Source organism: Bos javanicus, chromosome 25 (assembly GCF_032452875.1).
Source record: "Bos javanicus breed banteng chromosome 25, ARS-OSU_banteng_1.0, whole genome shotgun sequence".
NCBI lineage: Eukaryota > Metazoa > Chordata > Mammalia > Artiodactyla > Bovidae > Bos > Bos javanicus.
In genome coordinates, this window is record NC_083892.1 from 36831146 (window position 1) to 36849666 (window position 18521).

The 18521-nt window shown below is 41.9% G+C and overlaps 1 protein-coding gene across 8 annotated transcripts; it reads right to left on the reverse strand.

Moving 5' to 3' along the window:
• Positions 1-382: 382 nt before the first annotated feature.
• Positions 383-16753, reverse strand: ZNF655 (zinc finger protein 655). 8 transcript variants are annotated; one of them, XM_061402588.1, is made up of 6 exons: positions 16470-16753; positions 15137-15299; positions 13889-13974; positions 13369-13495; positions 6914-7018; positions 383-759 (listed from the first exon to the last, which is right to left on the reverse strand). In XM_061402588.1, the coding sequence occupies exons 2-6, from the start codon at positions 15270-15272 to the stop codon at positions 698-700; spliced, it is 516 nt and encodes a 171-aa protein (XP_061258572.1). In that variant the 5' UTR covers positions 15273-15299; positions 16470-16753; the 3' UTR covers positions 383-697. The 8 variants fall into 8 exon arrangements, with proteins under 8 accessions (XP_061258572.1, XP_061258570.1, XP_061258566.1 ...); XM_061402586.1 differs by having other exon boundaries at positions 383-687; positions 16470-16752; XM_061402582.1 differs by having other exon boundaries at positions 383-6396; positions 16470-16631.
• Positions 16754-18521: the final 1768 nt, after the last annotated feature.

Consider the following 18521-nt stretch of genomic DNA (forward strand, 5'->3'; position numbering starts at 1 on the left):
CAACTGAAGCAACTTAGCAAACAACACAGAATCTAAGCCAAAAAAAAGAGTGCTTCTTTGCATTGAACTCCCCCTTCATTGCATTGAACTCTCCCTTCACCATTGCATTGAAACCCCCCTGGAGAAGGGAATGGCAACTCACTCCAGTCTTCTTGCCTGGAAAACCCCATGGACAGAGGAGCCTGGCGGACCCCAATCTGTGGAGTCACAAAGAGTTGGACACGACTGAGCAACTAACACATACACATACACCCTTCACTGAAATCTTGTATGTTGACTTACCCCCACTGCTGCTTTGGAGCAGTCTCTCAGAGCTATCTGAGGTGCTGTCTCCCAGGCTACAATCAGCATTTTGCCCCAAATAAAACTTAACTCACAACGCTCATGTTGTACATCTTTTTAATCGACAGATTTAACACTGGCTGCTTCATGCACTCAAATCTTGAAAGGAGTGTAAGACATAATGCCATATGATACAGATGTTAGACACATCAGTTTGCAGACTCCAGCAGGAATTGCCCGTTAGAAGGCATGTCCTACCACACCCCCCCCACAGTGCCTAATGATTCCTCTAGTTATATTTAAGTTCTCCGAAGCTGAGCGCCGAAGAATTGATGCTTTTGAACTGTGGTGTTGGAGAAGACTCTTGAAAGTCCCTTGGACAGCAAGGAGATCCAACAGTCCATCCTAAAGGAAATCAGTCCTGAATAGTCATTGGAAGGACTGATGCTGAAGCTGAAACTCCAATACTTTGGCCACCTGATGAGAAGAAGTGACTCACTAGAAAAGACCCTGATGCTGGAAAAGACTGAAGGTGGGAGAAGGGGACAATAGAGGATGAGATGGTTGGATGGCATCACCGATTGAACGGACATGAGTTTGAGTAAGCTCCAGGAGTTGGTGATGGACAGGAAAGCCTGGCGTGCTACAGTCCACAGGTTGCAGAGTTGGACACGACTCAGCGACTGAGCTGAACTGAAATGAAACTCAGGGTGTCCCTCCCTGGACAATGCTAGTCCTGCACTGGTAAATACTTGCTCATTCATTCCCTCATTTTTAGATTTTATGCTAAGTATCTCTACTCTAATATGGTGGTTTTGATATTATTATTTACACTAATAACTTTTGGGCACTTACTATATGACCAGTAGCTTTTACATTATCTCATTTAATATTCATGCTATTATTCACCACATTGTATAGCCAAAACTAGGAAGGCTAGGGAAAATGTCCAAAGTCATAGCTAATAAAGTTCAAACATAGGTAGGCCTAATTCCAAATTCATTGCTTTGACTAGTCTTTTTTACTCAATGGATTAATTCATTTGATTAGGTTAACTGTATCCATTGGCTGGCACTAAACATACTGTCTGGCAACTATATGACTGAATGAATGAAAGGACATACCAGGTTAAACTTTTGAATGTGAGAAATTCCAGTTTCTGAGATAACCCGCTAGGGGCTTCCTTTGAACTTCTTAAATTCTCAGTTACCCATGTGATATGTCCTAGGATGAGGCATTCTCCGAAGACCTCATTACTGCCTTGAAAATGCCACATTCATTCTTCTGCGGGACTTCTGACATACTTTTGCCTTAAAACACTCCATGCTCTCCATCTTTCTAGTCTCCCTCTATCTACTCTTGCTCAAGCTGAAAACCTAGGACTCAAACTTGATGTTCCCATTGCCCACCCACTTTGCTCCACCGCTGAATATAACCAGAGGCGGTAAACAAACTTTGATAAGGATATGTACCCATCAGTAAGTTCTAGTTAGCAGAAAAAAGTGCATTTGGGGCACAAAGAAGTGTAAATATAAACCTACTGATGGCAGTGGGGATCTCTTAGCAGGAGATGGGAATTTGGGAGATCTAACCCGTGGCCTAACATTGTCAAAACCGTCTGTGGGAGGGGGATGGTTCTACCTAGCTTTCAGAAGATACTGGGGTATTTTCTCCCAGCTTCCTGGAGCTCTGGGAGCATTTAGGATCAGCTGAAAACTGATGGTGAAGCAAGTATGTAATAGGGAATGAAGAGCTATCAAAGAAAATGTCTCTTCTCTGAGTTCTGAGATATGTCAGACACCAACATCAAGATGACGGAAAGCTTTAGAGTCAAATATCCCTGACTTTGAGCCATTAACTTGCTGTGTGATCCTATAGGTTCTTCAACCTCTCTACACCTCAGTGTCTCTGTTACAGTTTGTTCCCTTAAAGAGCTATGAGGATTGTTCAAATATGTGCATATATACATAGATGTGTACACAAGCAGGTGAAGAGACAAACTTAGGTGTCCCAACTATTAGATTTCTTCTCTTCCTTCCCCGTCTTCAAGACTAAAAAGACTAAGAACACATATTATATTGGATCAATTAAATATCAGCAAGCTTAAATGGACAAGTTACTTGTCCTCAAGGATTATTTTGATTTCTCATTTTAAAAGAATTTTTTGATTGAAGTATAGTTGATTTACAATGTTATGCTGATCTGGTTTCTCATTTTTTGAAATGTTTTATTGAAAAAACACATTCTACCTAGCTCTACTCAACCCATTTACTTCATATGCCAACAGCATCCCAGTCAAGTAACCCTTTAAAGTTGTAAACATTTAGGCTTTATTCCAGAGTTCTGTGGAGGACCAAGCACTATACCTGCAGGAAGGAGTGACCTACTCCTGCTGTGAGTCAGCTTTCTGGAAAGAATTGAGTTGCAGACAGGAAGGTGATTCTAAGATCCCCAAGTACTTTGGGCTGAGGACTTCAGATTTTATTTGAAACAGATTCTCATAGTATCAAACACACCTTTATTCAAGTGGAAGTACAAAAAGCACATTCCTAAGCCAAACGCATAACATGTGATTTTTACATTTCCTGATATTTAGAGATTACTCAACCTGCTGTTTCATAATCACCAGAGGTAACTACTGGTGGTCTCTATTAGTAGGATATACATGTTCATAGATAGGAAAGAAAAAAAAAACATGCATTTTTTTTCATATGCTTTTACATTTAGATCAATTCATTTAGGTCCCTACCTTGTCCAGATGAGATCCTATGCTTGCTGATGGCTAAAAGGTAAAATACGGCAGTAGAACTACCCTAAAGCTTATTAGGCAGAAGAGGCTTACAAAGTAAGCAATGCATTTTTGTATTAGTTGGTAAGGATCCCTAGTATTTTAACAGGTGAACTCAATCGCTGGGACAACTACTAGAGTTTTAAATAACACTTGCTTTATTCACAAAATGTTATGATGCTTAAGATGGGAAAATACAATCAAATACTTTGACATCATCTGCAGAATCATGAACTCTTGCTAGGTGTTATGACAGTGACCCTGATCTGTGGAGCCAACGTCTGTGATCAGTTTCATCAATCAAAAAAAAAAAGTTTTTATATGGCCTGTAGACGCTTGTAAAATACAAAAAAAAAAAAATATATATATATATATATGATATGTAAACAACTCCAAACAAGGAAGCAACTGTAACAGTTAAATGTTTACAGACTTTTCTGCCATTCTTGAAATACTATCTTGAGATACTACACAAAACCCGCAATATCAGATGGAAGGCAGTATTCCTTTATGAAGATCTCTGATCTCTTAACGTACGTTCTTTATGTTTTGCCCTATCGAAGGCAGACTTGAGTGTTCTGCTGGCCTTTAATGGACATAAATCATCCTGAACTTAGACATGCAGAATAGACACCAAATATAGCTAGGCTACCACCAGTATTGTCAGCTTCTAATGTCTTTCTCATCTCTCTTAGAAGGCTGTGAATGCTAACACAGCTAAGAACTTGGGCGTCACTTGAAAATGTTTAGCTTCTTGCCAGACTCAGGGGAAACAGAATCCTTCATACTCATGAACAGACAAGAGTATGAAAATCCATTTCTTCTAAAGATATTTTGCTTAGGAAAGAAGACACCCAAAAAGTAAATAGGGATGGCATACCACTGGCTTAAAGCTTAAAACTAGGAAACCATCATTGAAGGTGCTTAAGAGAATAGAGAAACCAACATGAACCCAAATGCTGTGGCTGGAAAGGAATAGGATCCTCAGCAAAGAGCAGGCCCAAGAGTCTGTTTTGGAGAGAACTCTGGCTGAGAACAGTAGAAAAAGCTAAATGAGAGAAACTTTCCAGAAGTTATTGTTTTAACGTTGGTGTATTAATGTATCAGGGAAGCATTTATTGGACAATAAAAACCAATTTCAGGAAAAATAAAAATGTTTATAGGCCACATTAAAATAAAAAAGCTGGAGTTCCATAAATAAAGTATACATACCTACTTATAACACCTATTAAATAAAAGAATGCCATGAGAAAACAGCACTGCATTCACCAAGTCACTCCTCTGACTAGACTCTTCCGCAGTGAAAAAGACTGGGACTATGCATTAACTATTTTATACACAAATAATAATTTTCCCTTCAATATTTTGATATTAACTGAAGCCTGAAATATGGTGCTAAATTTTTCCACTTGCATTGTATCAGACTCCAGTCTGGTGTGGACATTCTGATGATGAAAAAAGACTTGAACTCCTACTGAAAGACTTGTCACATTTCCTATACCCAAAGGACTTCCCTTGGGTATGGATTCTTTACTGCTGAATGAGGGCTGGAAATATGGCTGAATCCTCCCACACATACACATTACATTCATAGGTATTCGGCATGAAATGAATTTGATGCTCAACAAGGTAGTTTCTTTGACTGAAGGCTTTTTCACATTCATTACAGCAATGGAATTTTATTCCAGTATCAATTCTCCAATGATACTAAGGTAGGAAAATAGTGTGAAGCATCTATCACATTCAATGTATTTGTAGGTTTTCTCATTGGTATGGGTTTGCAGGTGTCAAGAGTGCAACACTGACAACTTTCCAATGTTTGTCACATTCAGGTTTCCCTCTGGTATGAATTCCTCGATGCTGAATGAAGGTTGAGCTGGGACTGAAGGCTTTACCACAGTCAGGACACACGTGATGGCTCCCTGGTGTGACATATCATATGTTGAATGAGGCCTGAACTTGATTAAATGTCTCCCCACGTTCATTACATTCATAAGGTTTCTCTTTGGTATGAATTCCTTGATGGTGGACAAGGTGGGCTCTCTGACTGAGGCTCTTTTCCCACGCATCACAATCAAAGGCTTTTTCTCTGGTGAGGACTTCCTGTTGCAGGACAAGATCTGAGCTATGGCTGAAATTATCCTCATAATCATTACACTCATAGGATTTCTCTTTCCTATGAACTTTGTGATGCTGAATAAGGCATGCGGTTTGACTAAAAGCTTTTCCACTTTCACTAGATTCATGCGGTTTCTCTGTGTGAATTCTTTGATGCTGAATAAGATGAGAATTCAACCTGAAGTCTTTTCCACATTCATTACACGTATAGGGCTTTTCTCTGGGACGAATTCCTTGATGTTTAATAAAGGTCAACCCGCAGTTATTGTATTCATAGGACTTCTCTTCATCATGGACCTTCTGATGTTCAGCTTGATGTGAGGTGTGACAGAAATCACTGCCACACACAGTACACTTACAAGGCATCTCTCTATGAACTCTCTGATGTTGAGTGAGGTGTACACTACGACTGAAGACCCTTTCACAACTGCTACATTTATAAGATTTTGCTCTAGTGTGAACCCTCTTATGCTGAAGTATGTCTGAGCTCTGATTACAAGATTTGTCAGACGCCTCACAGGATTTATCAGATGCTTCACATTTATAGGGTTTTTCTCTAGTGTGTATTCTTTTATGTCGACTAAGACTTGAACTCTGACTGAAAGATTTTTCACATTCTTTACATTTGTAGGGTTTCTCTCTAGTATGAATTCTCTGATGTCTAGAAAGGGCTGAGCTCTGATGGAAGATTTTCTCACATGCATCACATTTATAAGATTTCTCAGTGGTAGGAATGCTCTCACAGTTACTAAGGTGGGAGAGTTCCATTAAACTGTCCTTATAATCATTACTGTGAAAATCCTGCGTTAGATTTATTTGTTCCTGTTTACCCGCTGAATTCTGGTTGAGGCTCACATCGTACTTATCAATGTCATCAACATTCTGTATTCTAAGAACTCTCTGATCTGTATCAAGAGTAGAGTCCAGACTGAAGCTTTTTTCAAGTTCGTTACATTCATTGTTCTTCTCACTGGTGAAGGTTTTCTTACTGATTGTTATTTGCCTAAATTCTCTCTCCAGGAAGAGAAATTTTCTTAGGATTTCCTGAAGCCTTTCTAATCTGTCCTCAGGCTTATACACTTCTCTAGTCTCAGGAACTTGGGCAATATCCTTTTTGAATCTTCCTACTCTCACTTTGTATGAATGTACTTCTTCTGGAATTTTCTGCTTAGGAATCAACAGCTTGTTCTCGTCTCTGGTATCTCCATCTGATTCAATATATAAATAGAAAATGCAAATATAATCTGTACCCTGTGCTTAGAAAAAGAAAACTTAGAGGAGAAAACTAAATAATCTACAGTCTACCAGGGTAAGAGAAGTTTATTTACTTTGAAACACAGGCACAAAATCTCAACAGCAGATGTACGGGCATGAATAGGAGCAGTGAGGCAGGATCCAAGTGGTTCAGGGTGTGACAGAAACAGAGGGCAGGTTCAGCAGAGTAAGGAGATAACCAATTAAGGTGTTTCAACAGAGATAACAGGGAACTAGTTCAACAGAATTATAGATAAGTAACTTGAATAGGGACCTACTACATCTTATGGATAAGGGACAAAATAACTGGAAAGAGTTCATCAAAAAAAAGGGGGGGGGGGGGGAGGAAAGAGCTCTTTATTCAGGGATACAGACAGAGCTCTTCACTGACTTCCAAAGCAGCTACAGCTTGGCTTAACAACTAGACTCTACTTCCCAACTAGTTCATCTGATTGACTCTGCCTTACTCACCTGAGCAGTCATCTCTTAAGACTTCTCTATTCTTAGTTTCCAGATCAAAGACTTGTAGATCTTGTTCCAGCTGGGAGATCCCATCAGGCTTGAAAATTGGAAATCCTGCTCACAGAGAAGGAAATGGGATGTGGCATTTTACCCCCAGATACTACATTTTTCTCTTAATTAGTGGTTAATGGAGAGAGAAAGTAAATTCTTAGAAGACATTAGGAAGGCCTGGAGAGTGAGAAAGCCAAAGACCTTCAACACAGAATTCATGTTTGTGCTCTAGAAAGAGATATGCTAAGGGGCAAGCTAAGGAGCATTTAAACATACTCAGTTAAAAATATTCATTTAAACATACTCAGACCAGGGAATTTGTGCATAAGTAAGTGTGTACCTATCTTCACAGAAATTATCACTCTTACTCTTTACCTATTGCTTATAGATCAATCTTTGTATCAGACCCAATCTATAAGTGTTAGACCTGGTCAAAATGGAGGGTGTCAAAATATGACTCTGCTGGACTACAGGAAGGTCAATTCTCAGGCACCTGTTGTATGGTGAGCTAAATTGTAGCAATAAAATCAGTGAAGACTGAATAAATACTGCAAGGACCAATTTCAGGAAATAATTCATTTTAGGGCATATGAGGAAATAAGTAATAATATGACACATCCTTACCCCTTAGGAGCTATACTCTTGTTGAACAAATGTTTATGGGGTGCCCACTATATGCAAAGTATGTAGGAAATAAGAGCCCAAGCAGATACAGTCCATCCCCTCAAGGACCTTACACTCTAATTGCAGAGACAGAAACAACTTACTGTAATATTATGTAGTGAGGAAAGTGCAATAAAAGTTCATTTTCACATAAAATGGTCTCTCTGGCTTGCCTAATGGACTGCTAAGATCTAATCTCTTTTAAAGCAAAAGCAAGAGGCAGTCTGCTTCTGAGGGGAGAACTATTACAGTATCAAAGGGGCAGTTTTTACATGTCCTCAGCCCACAAAGCTTCTAGTAGCACACATGCAAGGTCTCACTCAAGCCCCTCATCTCCAAAAGCCTTTCTCTTCACGTACTGAATGTCTACAGAGCGTATTATTTGTTCCTATCCTGTGCTGTGCTTAGTTGTTCAGTTGTGTCCGACCCTTTGAGACTCCACGTACTACAGCCCACCAGGCTCCTCTGTCCATGGGGATTCTCCAGGCAAGAACACTGGAGTGGGTAGCCTATCCCTTCTCCAGGGAACTTCCCAACCCAGGAATCGAGCCGGGGTCTCCTGCATTACAGGCAGATTCTTTACCAGCTGAGCTACCTGGGAAGCCCCCTTCTATCCTGACATATCTCTACATAATGGAGTTTTATAGACGTTTAAAAACTGTTTCTTGGTATTATCATTCCTATTTGATTTATAAACTTTGATAACAGAGACCATATACATTGTATCGTGCACTTCTTTTGACTCATTTACTTAAGAGCTACTCACTGACTGCTAATTTTGTGCCTAAAGTGTCAACAGGTAATCAAGAAAACTATGATAAACCAATAGCTGTCCTATGAGATTCCACGTGAGAGTCTATGAGCAGGGAGACCAGAATAGATGTAAGAAAGGCATTTACTGTGTTTCTGAATTCTCTTGGGCATAAATAGAGTCAATTCTCTTTCTGGACATTTATTAATTTAGTTAAGATCATCTATGTCAAATCAAATAGTTTTTTCAAGTTTAAGGAAAAAAAAAGGGCATGAAGCAGCAACTACCCTACTCAAAATTCTGGTAACACAATTTGCAATTTTTAATAGATATTTATTAAGATATTTCTAAAAAAAAAAAAAGATATTTCTAAGTATTTGATAATCAAAATTAATTTTCGTTACTCTTTGAAGTGAAAAGTGAAAGCTTTAGTCGCTTAGTTGTGTTTGACTCTTTGCAACCCCATGGACTGTAGCCCACCAGGGCTCCTCTGTCCATGGAATTCTACAGGCAAGAATACTGGAGTGGGTTGCCATTTCCTTCTCCATAGGATCTTCCTGACCCCAGGGATCAAATCCAGGTCTCCTGCATTGCAGGCAGATTCTTTACCATTAGAACCACCAGGGAAGCCCCTCTTTACTCTATATGTACACTTAAATCACTTACACAGAATAAAAAAGATCATCTTCGTGTGGGATTAGGAGTTTGATTTTAGACATGTGTTTAAGGTAATATGCAGGAAGGTATAAAAGAGAATGCCTAGCAGTGAGAGATACAAGACTGCAATTTAGAAAAGAAAACAGGATCCAATATACAGGCTTAAATTTAAAAGTCACTTGTATTATCAAAATATTAAGCTAAGATTCACTAAGCTTTGGTAGGTGCAAAGTGTCATTCCAAGAATCTTATAAACTTTCACTTACTCAATACTCACCACACCTTCATGAGATAGGAATTATTACTGTGCCAATTTTACAAACAAAGATTTGGAAAACTAAGATTCAGAGAGGTTAAGTAACTCACCCAAGGTCATGATAACCAGTGAAGCTAGGGCTCAGACACTCTTATTTCAGAAACTGGCCTTTAAATAATCTGCTAGTAAAATAAATAATGATTGTGAATGATATCTATCCCTTCCTCTAAATATGTACAGAAAGAGAACAGAAGACCAACATAGTGACAATGAAGCAAAAGGTGAAAACAGTAAAAAGAACAGAGAACCTGTAATTAGAACAATACATAGAGAGTCAGGATCCAACAGATTGAGAATCATGACTCTTAATTAAAAGGGATGTAAGAGAACATTTAGTGTCCAAGAAATGAAAATCTCTTTATAATAAAAATCCAAACCACTGGGCACAGTCTGAGCAATATTCAATTTGAGAAAATAGCATTATAAAGAAATAATTGAACACTCTCCTGAAATTTGTTTGTATTAAGAAATCTTATCCATAGCTCATTCTCTCTTACTGTCCTTTCCAAAAAAAAAAAAATTTAAGTAACTACCACTAGCCCCGTACTTACATATATAAACTAATTTAATCCTTGGCATAACTCAGAAAGCAGACATTATTTTTCATGTTTTATAGATGAAAAAAATCATTATAATCCATTTACAAATAATCTCCTCAATCACAGGCAAATGGACCTCACAGTTAATATTCTTTCCAATCTATAAGAGTCACAGAGAGCACTAAAGCAGGTTTTCTTACTACTGGCCTGAATGCTTTTTTCCTAGATTTAAGTCAAAAATCTATGCTTTCAAAATATGCATTTGCTTTAAGTTTTTCCTATCTAAAATTATTAAAACATTTTGATTTTTTAAACTGCAACCTTGATAGTGTTCTAATTTTTAACTTCACCTGATCTTTAAAAACAACATTTAAAATTGACCTCATTGTTTGTTGCCTGTACCAGTGTTGTGCTAAGATTTTAGCCATCTGAAAGCTTCATGCTTCTCTTCCTGATGGTTAACACACAAAATCTCTCCTTAGGAATACATTCTTGTGTAGATATCTATTTACGATGGAATGTATCAACAATTTTACTTTTTCTTGAATCCATGCCCTTTCTGCTCCCAAACTGTATAAACTCACGCTTGTCTGTCCAATTTATTGTGCCTATTTTAAATTATCATCAGAATACTGAGCCATAAAAATATACAAAACACCACATGTGGTTGAACTGACTGTCCTAAAGTATAAACAGTGAAAAAGCATGGGCTTCAGAGTCAGATCTGAGCCCCTAACCTAGCTTTCACCCTGAGTGGATCACTTAACTTCTCTTAGCCTCAACCACCTCAGGTAAAAAACAGAATAACATCTGCTGAAAGAGTTACAGTAAGGATTAAGTGAGAGATACATAAAGTACCTAGTATCAGTGAATAGCTGTGGCAGTGAGAAACATTCTACACAAAATCATTTTTCTCCTCATGACATTGACTTCAAAAAGGAAGGGCTATGTGCCAAACATTCCTGATTTACCAACTCCCTCATCACCCAGCAGTTCTGTTAAGCAGGTTTCTAATGCTGTCGTCTAAGAGGGCATCTGCCACACTGCCCCATGTGAAATACAATCCATGTCTTTTTCCTGATCTTAATCTCCAGCACTAAGTCACAGATAATTTCCCTTTGGGCATGACCCCCCAGCCAGTATTTCACTCACTGTCAATAGTATATGCTTCTTTTTAAGATTAAGTAACGAAAATTTTTGCCTAGTATTTTATTACTCTGTTCCTACTCTGTATATTTACACTATGTAGTGGAAGCACTTAACCAAAAGACCAAGGCTCTGATATCTGTGACAAATACAGCTCAGAGGTACTGTCATGGGAAAAAGATATGAATTGGAACCCACAGCTGCTAAGTCAGAGGCTGAGTTATAAAGTGCTTATTTTACAATGCCAAACATTAAGCTAACTACAGGTGGAGTTTGCTGAATCCCCAAATATGAAAATGACTTCCCAAAGACTGTCAAAAATAGTCAAAAAAAAGACAGCCTCAAGGAGAGGCTGAGTACTTGGTCAAAGAGCAAGTTGAGTAGTAGGGTTTCTTGAATGTAATTGTGCCCAGCATGTGCGAGTGTACAAACGTGTCCTGTGCATGTGCAGAGATGACAGAGGAAATGGGATCAAATTCAGCCTAATAGTAAGCTGTGTTATTAGGCTGAATGAAGTACTAAGAAGATGCTTTACTTCAAAAAGTAGACAGGTAAACTGTTGGAAATTATGTAATTATTAGGTAAAATTAACAGTAATTTACAATTACATATCACTTTGTAATTTACAAGTTGTTAAATATACATTGGATTTAATAGCCTGAAATAACCTGAATTCTTTTGCCCTCCCATTTGCCCTCCATCAAAGAGCCTTTAAGGAACACTTGATCCAGGAGGATTATATAAATGCATCAATCTATACAATACTGTAAAGAATAAAGGAGACAAAGACAGGACCCTGGAGGGGGTCACAGGGATTTAAAGGAAGGAAAAGACTAGAATGTTAAACATGAGGAAGGCCCAGGGGTCTCAGGAGATTCACGCAACAGATGGGGCAGTTTGTGTTCACTATGGAAAAGGAGGGGCACACAGCATGTGTTCCACAGTCTAGAATAACATGGAAAGGTCATAACTGAAGAGCTGGAGTCGAACTCTGTGGTTTCTGAGAACACAAGTCGATGACCACCAACCATGGCTTCTGAATGAACTCAAAATTCAAGGTTCAAAATTCTGGTTGCAACGGAGGGCATCCTTGGCCCTTGGAAATTTATCAAAGGTGATTTGAGGAGCTGCAATTTTACACAGTGGTAGCCTCCTGGGAAACATCTACTCCATCAATCAAGTGTAAGATCTCACAATCGTGGAAAAGGAGCTTCCGAGCGGGGACGAGCACTATCGATGGGAAGCCGACACCTGGGCCATCTCCTGGAGATTCCTGCTGAAAGGATGGCAAGTGTTTCTCCAGAGAAAGCACTTGCCTGGGTATGACTCAGGGCCGGGCAGGAATTCACACTATGAATCCGGGTGGTGGGAAGGCGGAGAAGTATGCCTACAAAGATCAAAGAGCCAGGAATGGAAAACACACTACAAACCTTCCCAGCGGGCAGGCTGCCTCCCCACAGACAAGAATTAATCAAGGAGACAAAACACCACCCTGGATGCCACCAGCACAGGCAAAGCAAAAAAGAAAAAAAAAGAGAAAGAAAAGAAAGAGTGTGATTAAGTACTTACATAACAAAGAAAAGAGTAGCAGAGACAGGCCAAAAAAGAAAGAGGAGAAGGAGCAATGTTCACACCAAGGCGGGTGCTGGCAGCTCCCCCTGATGCTTCTCTAGAGCACTACAAGTTGCCTCATCTCAGCTGCCAACTGCACCATCCAAATGACAAAGGAGAGACTTGGTCTAAGTGTGAGACGCTACTGCTCGGGTGAAGCAGGGATTACTGTCTGGATGACTCACTGAAATGTACTGGCAGTAAGTCATGCCTTGAGATCAAGCCTCTGAAATTCTGCCTGCTTGCAGATGAATTAAGGGGTCTTAAGAGGTGAGGGATTACTCAATGAAGATTTTAGCCTATCTTGAAAAAAAAAAAAAGGCGTTTCTTCTTCCAAGAAAAATGGGAAACTCTCAGATACAGGGGCACTGAATTACCAGGAAGAAAAGTGTCTGGTTGTGGGTTGGGAGGCCCTAGAGTCCCTCTCATAAAAAAGGGAAAGATACGGAAATTGAGAACTCGCAAAGCACCAGCAAGTTTCCCTTTAGTAACAGGGAACAGATGTCCCACAAAAGCAGTAAACGTTAACTGAGGATAAGGAGTAGAATGTCTCCTCTTGACATCCCCAAAGGAAACCCACTCCCAGAGGAGATGACCTTAAAGACTGAGGTCTCAAGAGGTTCTAAGACCTGGAATTTGAGCCCCACTCAGAGACCTCATACCTACTCAAAAACAAGGAAGTAAAGAAACCCTAATAGGTAAACTGAATAATAGGAAAGGCAATCCTTACCCAGTGAGACCAGGTTCCCATAATTCTCTAACATCACTTCTCTGTAGAGAGCCCTCTGAACAGGGTCCAGGCATCCCCATTCCTCTCGAGTAAGGTGCACAGCCACATCCTCGAATGTCACAAATTCCTGAAATAACACAGCCTGGCTGCTCTGGCGAAGGCGGCCACCACAGCATCACGGCCAGAGGACAAAGATGACACAGAGGGTCTGCAGTGTGCATTTACGTTGGAAAGGAGGGAGAACAGAGGAGCATCTTGGGAATAGGTTCCACAACCTTTTAACATCTATTAAGCACCCATGATAGCACCAAGGATAAAGGAACAGTGTTTACTGGTGGTATTGGGGAGATGGAAAGGTGTTTCTGTGAAGTCCGGGTCTCTGAGGAAGACAGGCACCCAAGCCGGGATCTGCTATTAAAAAAAGATCTCCAGGCAAGGCTCATGGATGGGATGAGGACAAGGGCCACGCTCAATCAGCAGCAACAGTCCCTGAGGAAAAGCAGAGGGTTCCTCAGCTCACCTGGTACCTGGCTGTCAGGAGCGCAGCTGCCTGGTCTCCTGGGCTTCCCTCGTGGGGAAGAGAAGACACCTGGGGAACAGGTGGAGCTGAGGGAGGAGAAAGGAGCCAAGAGTGAGAGCAGCCCTTCCCAGGGTGCCCTCACAAAAGAGAGTCAGTGGGACCCTTCTTCACATCGACATTACAGCAAAACCAATGAATGTTTATCAGATACTGAGTTTGTCCTGCACCATCTCAACACCTGCATGCCCTCCTTCCACGTGTTTAGACCCATGATTCAGGATTTTATTATGAAATCTCATATTGCACTATACCCCCATGTCATGACATGAATGTCATGTCAAAAAAGTGAGCACCATTACCTGTTTTGCAGATGGCAAAGCCAAGCATAAAGGTTCGCAGTGACTCATCCAAGGCCATGGTTATTTAGTAGACTTCTGACCCTCTCTCAGACACTGCTCTGTAAACTTTTGAGAATGAGCACTGTCTCTGCAACCAGTGTGTAAAGCCCCCAAGAATAAGGAATGGTCATCTGTTTCCTCATAATCCTTTCTACACTAGCACAATGCCCCACAGCACTTAAAAGGCATTCGGTCGGTGTTCATGACACACAGGTTATTTCAGGCACTGCAGTTGGCCACAAGTAAATCTCAGACAAACTTCATACAAAACAAAGGGAGTACAAGGCAGATCAACCTATCTCTATAACACATAAAAATGTTATTTTACAGTCTGTATGTGATATGTATACATTGCTCCAAGCCCTGGGCTCAACCAAGGAATTAAATGGTTGCTTTCTTGATCAAAATTAGAGCAGTCAAAAACACTGCAGTTGCAACATAATGGCAGCTGGTAAAGCCCAAAAGGTCAAGGAGGGAAGAAACTAAGTTAAAGAAACAGAGGGTAGGGACAGGTCCTAAATCTAAGAGGAAGTGAAAGCGAGGCAAGGACTGTGAGGGGTGGCAAAAGCAGCATTTCTTCTAACTTATGTGGTAACTGGCATGAAGTGAAAATTACATGAAAGAAAAAAGCCTGAATAGAGTGAGTGAAGACCACTCTGCCTATTAAAGGACAGGCTGACCTCCACAGAGGGGCCCCGATCAGGACTGAATTGAGCCACATCTGTCCCTCCCTTCCAGACCTCCCTCTAGGGGCCATCCTCTCATTGAAGCCCCTGGTCTCTCTCATCCCAGGCCCAGGAGCCCCTCTACACTCCCATTCTCCTGGATGGAAGTGTTCTCTCTGCCTTACCCCCAGTGAGTCCCTGTTCCATGTCGGTGTCCTGCACGAACTGAGGCTCTGGGGACAGACCCTCAGAGTGGGTCTCCAAGGACTGAAACTGGACCACTGGAGATTCTGCTGCTTCCTGGGCTGATACCTCCTCCATCCCTGTTCTGGAGGACAATGACCATCACTGCGGAGTGAGATGAGGAGAAATTATTGTAACAAGTTAAAATAGCCCATCATTTGACACCCTCATGACTTAACCAAGTATCTTACACACTGCAGACACAGTGAAAATACTTAATAACAATTAACCACCTAAATATAGAGCAGAAAGAAAAATGGACGTCATTCACTTTCAGACAGTTAAGAACCATGTCATATGGTCCAAGTTTGCAGGTTTATTTGAACTCCACTAATTCTGAACTTGTGGAATTTTTTAAAATAAAGACAAGACAATTTAATAGTACAGAGATATCTGTTGAAATTCAAAATACCTGAAATTTACAAACTTCTTTCAAGGATCAAGTGTGTACCGAGAGAAATACATTAATTCTTGAGAAATACATTATTACTCGTTATTTTTTAAAGCAAGACCCTGAGGAATTATTTGGTAAACACTGTCAGCCCATTCTGAATTACTGAGTAACCCTGAGTGAATGAGTGAGTGAAAGTCACTCAGTCGAGTCCGACTTTTTCTGACCCCATGACCTACAGTCCATGGGATTCTCCACTCCAGAATACTGGAGTGGGTAGCCTTTCCCTTCTCCAGGGGATCTTCCCAACCCAGGGATTGAACCCAGGTCTCCCGCATTGCAGGCGGATTCTTTACCAGCTGAGCCACAAGGGAAGCCGTGACTGACGACTAAATTCCACTTTGGGGGTCAGACCCTTCGATAACTCAGACTAGGTGGGCAGACCTCTTCCCATGACCCTGACAGGAACAGGGAAGGGCTGCGACTCAAACAGGTCGGACTCGTTGTCCTTCACACCCAAGGACGCAGCAGGGCCCCGTCCCCCTTCCACACCCTCAGAAAGGGCCCTCAGAAGGCCTCGCCCGGCGCTACCGTCCTCCCACTTCTCTGCTCTGTCAAGGAAAGGTCCCAAAAGAGAGAAGCGGGCCCCGGAAACCCATCTCACAGCAGGCCACGGTCACTGGGTCCTGATGGCCGGGCCCTCCGTCCGCCGGGCGTCGGGGCGAACCCTGACTGAAGAGAAACTGGTTGTCGCACCCCGGCCCTGCGCGCTCCTGGAGACGGGAACCGCCGTCAGCCGGAGCCAGGAGACTCCTGCTCCGCCCCAGAAGGGCTAAACAAGGCTCCGACCCAACGCGACCTCGGGACGGCTTCCGGGGACTCACCAGGGTGGAGGGAAGGGCCGGGCAGCTATCGCGTCGCGGACACCCGTGCTCTAGAAGCCGGCCCAGGGTTTGGCGGGGGGGGGGGGCGCGCAGAGGAGGGGGGGGTCGCTCTAGACTGCTCGGAGGCTGCGCTTCTCTCTGGCACTTCCGGAGGCGGAGTCCGCCAGCGAGGACAGGGCGGGCCCCGGATGAGGGCCCCGGATGAGGGCCCCGGATGAGGGCCCCGGATGAGGGCCCCGGATGAGGGCCCCGGCTCATTTCCTAGGCTTTTACATGTCCTGCTGCCGGTCTCACCCTCCTGCTGACCCTGACTGGCCACTCTAGCCAGTACACAATAGTGACCGCAGCCGACCCGGATTTGGGAAGGCGCCCCCGCTGGCCCATCCCTGGCTCCAGCCAACCCTCAAGACTCATCGCAGGATGGTGGCCCTTGCGCTTGGGGGTGGGTGGGTATGAGGAATGAGGACGAATGGCCCACCTAGTGGTCCGACTTCCATGAATCAGCCGGTAGGGAGCTAGCAAGGGTACAAACCACGCTGATTAAAGCCAGTGTTGAAGGCGCCTTGGTGATATGAGGACCTCAGAAAATCCTAGGACTGAAACATAACACGGTTCTTGGGGGGAGGTAGGGGCACTGAGCAAGCTGGAGTGGGAGAGAGAGACTGGGAAAGTGTTGTGTTCCTGATGGAAAGGGCTGTGCAGCAAGGATTGATAGAGCAGGAGCATGTGAACAGGCAGTCCCAGGGCTGGCACAAAAGCGCCTGGGGCATTGTAATCTCCTGGATCCTTAGGGAATGTGATGTCCTGTGGTTGAGCTAGGTCCACCAGGAACTGGCAAGTTTCCTAGAGAATATAAACAGTGATTTGAAAGAGACTTTAGATACTTTTCCTTTGTTTAGGCTCACAAATCAGGTATTACCCTTTAATGATGTTTGGCATTTCCAATTAAAAATATGAAAAATCAAGTGTGACAGTTTCCATGCTTTTTCAAACTACATGAGCCTCTGGAATACTCTTATATGCCTTCCCTTTCTTCCTTGAGTATTTCAGGGATCTAAAACAACTTTCTATGACATAGTCTTTCTAGCCTACAGTATTTGTCACAGTGGAGTCAGCATCATAGATAGGAAATTCATTGTTTTTTAAAAAGTAAAGCACTGCTTAGTCAATTGCTTGTTGGACAGCTCCAGTTGAAAACTTTTTGTGTGTTGAACAAAACTATACCTCCTGTTGATGTCTGTTGTTCCTATTGAGATCTCTGAGACACATTACTTCCTGCTTGTCATTAACAACTTAGTAAGAACTAGGTCGTTTGCCCAATGGGCAACAAGTCAAACACTGAGAAAGTGAGGTTTGCAGCTGAGAGTTTATCCACAAGACAGCCGAGTGAGGACATAGGAGAACAAATCTCAGATCTACCTCCCTGTAGGTGAAGGGCATGAGATTTTTATGGGATAAAGAAGCAGAGGTCTTAGGTGTGGGGAAAAGTGAGGTAATCAGTGTTCTACACAGGCCTATCAGTTACAGGGTTCATAATGGGATGCATGTTACCAAATACAAGCACTTAGGGACTTCCCTAGTGGTCCCGTGGTTAAGACTCCTTGCTCCCAATGCAGGGAGCCTGGGTTCGATTCCTGGTCAGAGAACTAGATCTCACATACCACAGCCAAGAGTTCAAATGGCACAACTAAAGATCCCAAAAGCTGCAACTACGATTTGGAGCAGACAAATAAAAAAGTTTTTTTAGGTGAATAGTAAAAGATGTAATTTCTGTGATTGCATTTGACAGCCAAAATGCCTCAAATTGTAATTCCACTATTATCACTCAGAAAACTCCCTGGATACATTAGCCAAGCTCAGAATCTTATAACTATTTAGTATTGGAAAGAATAATTGCTCCCCAATGAACAAATATTTGAAAATACCATCGACTGAAAAAAATGCACAACTTAAAAGTTGGGATTTATGTTTCATTTGATGGACAAAACTGGGGACTTAAAGCCTGGAAAACAGCCTCTCAGGTGACTCTGAGGGACTGCTCTAAAGATGTTA